Genomic DNA, 2,911 nt, shown 5'->3' on the forward strand with positions numbered 1-2,911 from the left:
CAATAATCGATATGTCTGTCATTCATTAGTTGAAAGATCGCTATAATTCACTGAAAACTTTAAGACAAATCAGAAAACACAGAGGGAACATAGACAATTGAAAGATATTCCACAGAATTTCTGTTGGCTACCCCAGTTGGCCTCAAAATACTCAAATATTGACTGAAATCCCTTAGCAAGGCTTCCTTTAAACATCTGGTTCTAGGCAACTAAATAGACCACAGAGAATGGAGCTCTGGAACTCCACCCTGGGAAGCGGCTTCATCTTGGTGGGCATTCTGAATGACAGCAGGTTTCCTGAACTGCTCTGTGCCACAATGACAGTGCTGTACACACTGTCTCTGACCAGCAATGGGCTGCTGCTCCTGCTCATCACAATGGATGTGAAGCTCCACGTGCCCATGTACCTCCTGCTTAGACAGCTCTCTCTCATTGACCTTCTCCTCACATCAGTTGTCACACCCAAAGCCATCATGGACTTTCTGCATGGAGATAACTCCATCTCCTTTGCTGGCTGTGCTCTTCAGATGTTCCTGGAACTGATTTTGGGTGGGGCAGAAGACCTGCTGCTAGCTTTTATGGCCTATGATAGGTATGTGGCTATTTGTCATCCTCTGAACTATATGATCTTCATGAGACCAAGAATTCTTTGGTTCATGGTGAGCACATCATGGATCCTGGCATCTCTGAGTGCCCTTGTATATACCAGTTACACTATGCATTATCCCTTCTGCAAAGGCCAAATGATTAAACATCTGTTCTGTGAGATCCCACCTCTGCTGAAGTTGGCCTGTGCAGATACCTCTAGATATGAGCTCATGGTTTATGTGATGGGTGTGATCTTTCTGATTCCCCCACTTTCTGCCATTCTGGTGTCCTACACACTAATTCTTTTTACTATACTCCATATGTCCTCAAACGAGGGAAGAAAGAAAGCCCTTGTTACCTGCTCTTCTCATCTGGCTGTAGTTGGGATGTATTATGGGCCTGCTACATTCGTGTATGTCCTGCCCAGTTCTTTCCATACTTCCAAACAGGACAACATCCTCTCCTTCTTCTACACAATTGTCACCCCAGCCCTGAATCCCCTCATCTACAGCTTGAGAAATAAGGAGGTCATGGGGGCCTTGAAGAGAGTCCTTGGAAAACATATACAGCCATCACACCCCAACATTTAGAGCCTGCCTCTCACTATTTCCTCTCCTCAACAAATAGATATACTTATCTCTTCCTTAATAGTAGGCTTGTTGGGAATGCCACATATACTTTTGAAATGATATTTAAAAAAAGAAAACCAAAAAAATAATGTTTCCTGGGAAGCATGGGTCAAGAGTTACATGACAATAAAAGAAAAAAATAAAAGAAAGAAATAGAGGAAGGAAGGAAGGATGGAAGGAAGGAAGGAAGGAAGGAAGGAAGGAAGGAAGGGAAAAACATAGCTAAGAGAGCATAAAAAAGGAAAGAAATGAAACAAAAAAGAAAGGAATGAATGAAGCTGGGAAAGAGCCACATGAGAACCTAACTGTAACTATTTTTCAATTTCATAAGCTTTAAAATTGAAATGAACACATTTACACATATATCACAAAATTCACTGCAGACATCCAGTGAAAAACAAACCACTATACAGAGAAACATCACACATATTAGAATGTGTATGGGCAAATGAATTCACTTCCAACATGGTATGCATATATATATATATAATATATATAAATATATACACATATACATGTATATGTATGTGTATATGTTTATGTGTATATATATATATATATATATATATATATATATATATATATATATATATATCCCAGACACATCTTTGATAGCTAAGGATATAGATATGAAACAGAAATATCTCATGGTTATGGTGGTATATTTTTAAAATGGCCTTCAGTTCTAAATTTAATGATTTCTTGGGGCTGGGAAGGTAGCTCAGAGGTAGAATGCATGCCTTGCAAGCATGAGGCCCTGGGTTCGATTCCTCAGCACCAGATAAACAGAAAAAGCTGGAAGTGGTAGTGTGGCTAGCCTGAGCTGAAGAGCTGAGGGACAGCGCCCAGGCCCAGAGTTCAGGCCCCATGACCAGCAAAAAAAAAAAAAAAAAATTAACGATTTCTGAAAGTGAAAGATGTGCATATTTATAGGATTATTTTGTTCATGCTGGAAAGCAAGCCCACAGCTTACACACACTTAGCCAGTGCCCTAATACAGAGACATATATGTGTGTAAGTCAGAAAATAGTGAAATAATACATTGAAAATAAGGGTGATATGCCTCCATCAGAAAGAATGACATTGCCCCATTTGTTAGGAAATGGAAAAACTTGGAAAAAATTATATTAAGTGAAGTAAGCCAGGCCCAAAGAAACGTAGGTCCCATGGTTTCCCTTATTTGCAATATCTAGTATATGTATGAGTCAGGCGGAAAAGGTCAGATAATGTGATGTCAGGAAAATGAACCCTTAGATGTGTATTTTAATGTTTTTTTCTTTCATGCATGTGTTTCTAACACATTTATAAGATTATCTCTTTGTTGCTTTGTATGTCCCTCCCCCACAGTATAACTCTTGCTTTCACTATATTTGATGTCTGTATAACTTGTGGAGGCGATGGGGAAAAACCAGTTGTTTAAGGATACAGGTGGACCTGTTGCAACAATGAGAAGTACAAGTTGTCATGTCCAAAACGAACTTTACAACGTTGGTGCGGGGGGGGGGGGGGGCTGGGGGGGGAGGAAGGAGAAGGATTGGGATTAGGGGGGGAGGGGGGAGGCTGGGAAGGGATGTGAAGGGTAAACAAAGGAGGAGGCTGCAATGCTTGGTAAGAAATGTACACATTATCCTGCCCATGTAACTGTAACTCCTCTGTACAGTATGTTCACAAATAAAATTAAATTAAATTAAAAA

The 2,911-nt window shown here is 40.0% G+C and overlaps 1 protein-coding gene across 1 annotated transcript; it reads left to right on the forward strand.

Annotated features, from left to right (window-relative positions):
- Positions 1 to 227: 227 nt before the first annotated feature.
- LOC122117785 (olfactory receptor 2AG1-like) lies at positions 228 to 1,178 on the forward strand. Its single transcript, XM_042691630.1, has one exon. The coding sequence runs from the start codon at positions 228 to 230 to the stop codon at positions 1,176 to 1,178; it is 951 nt and encodes a 316-aa protein (XP_042547564.1).
- The last annotated feature ends 1,733 nt before the right edge of the window (positions 1,179 to 2,911 follow it).

This window comes from Dipodomys spectabilis, unplaced genomic scaffold (assembly GCF_019054845.1).
Source record: "Dipodomys spectabilis isolate Male_0828 unplaced genomic scaffold, ASM1905484v1 ptg000145l, whole genome shotgun sequence".
Classification (NCBI taxonomy): Eukaryota; Metazoa; Chordata; class Mammalia; order Rodentia; family Heteromyidae; genus Dipodomys; species Dipodomys spectabilis.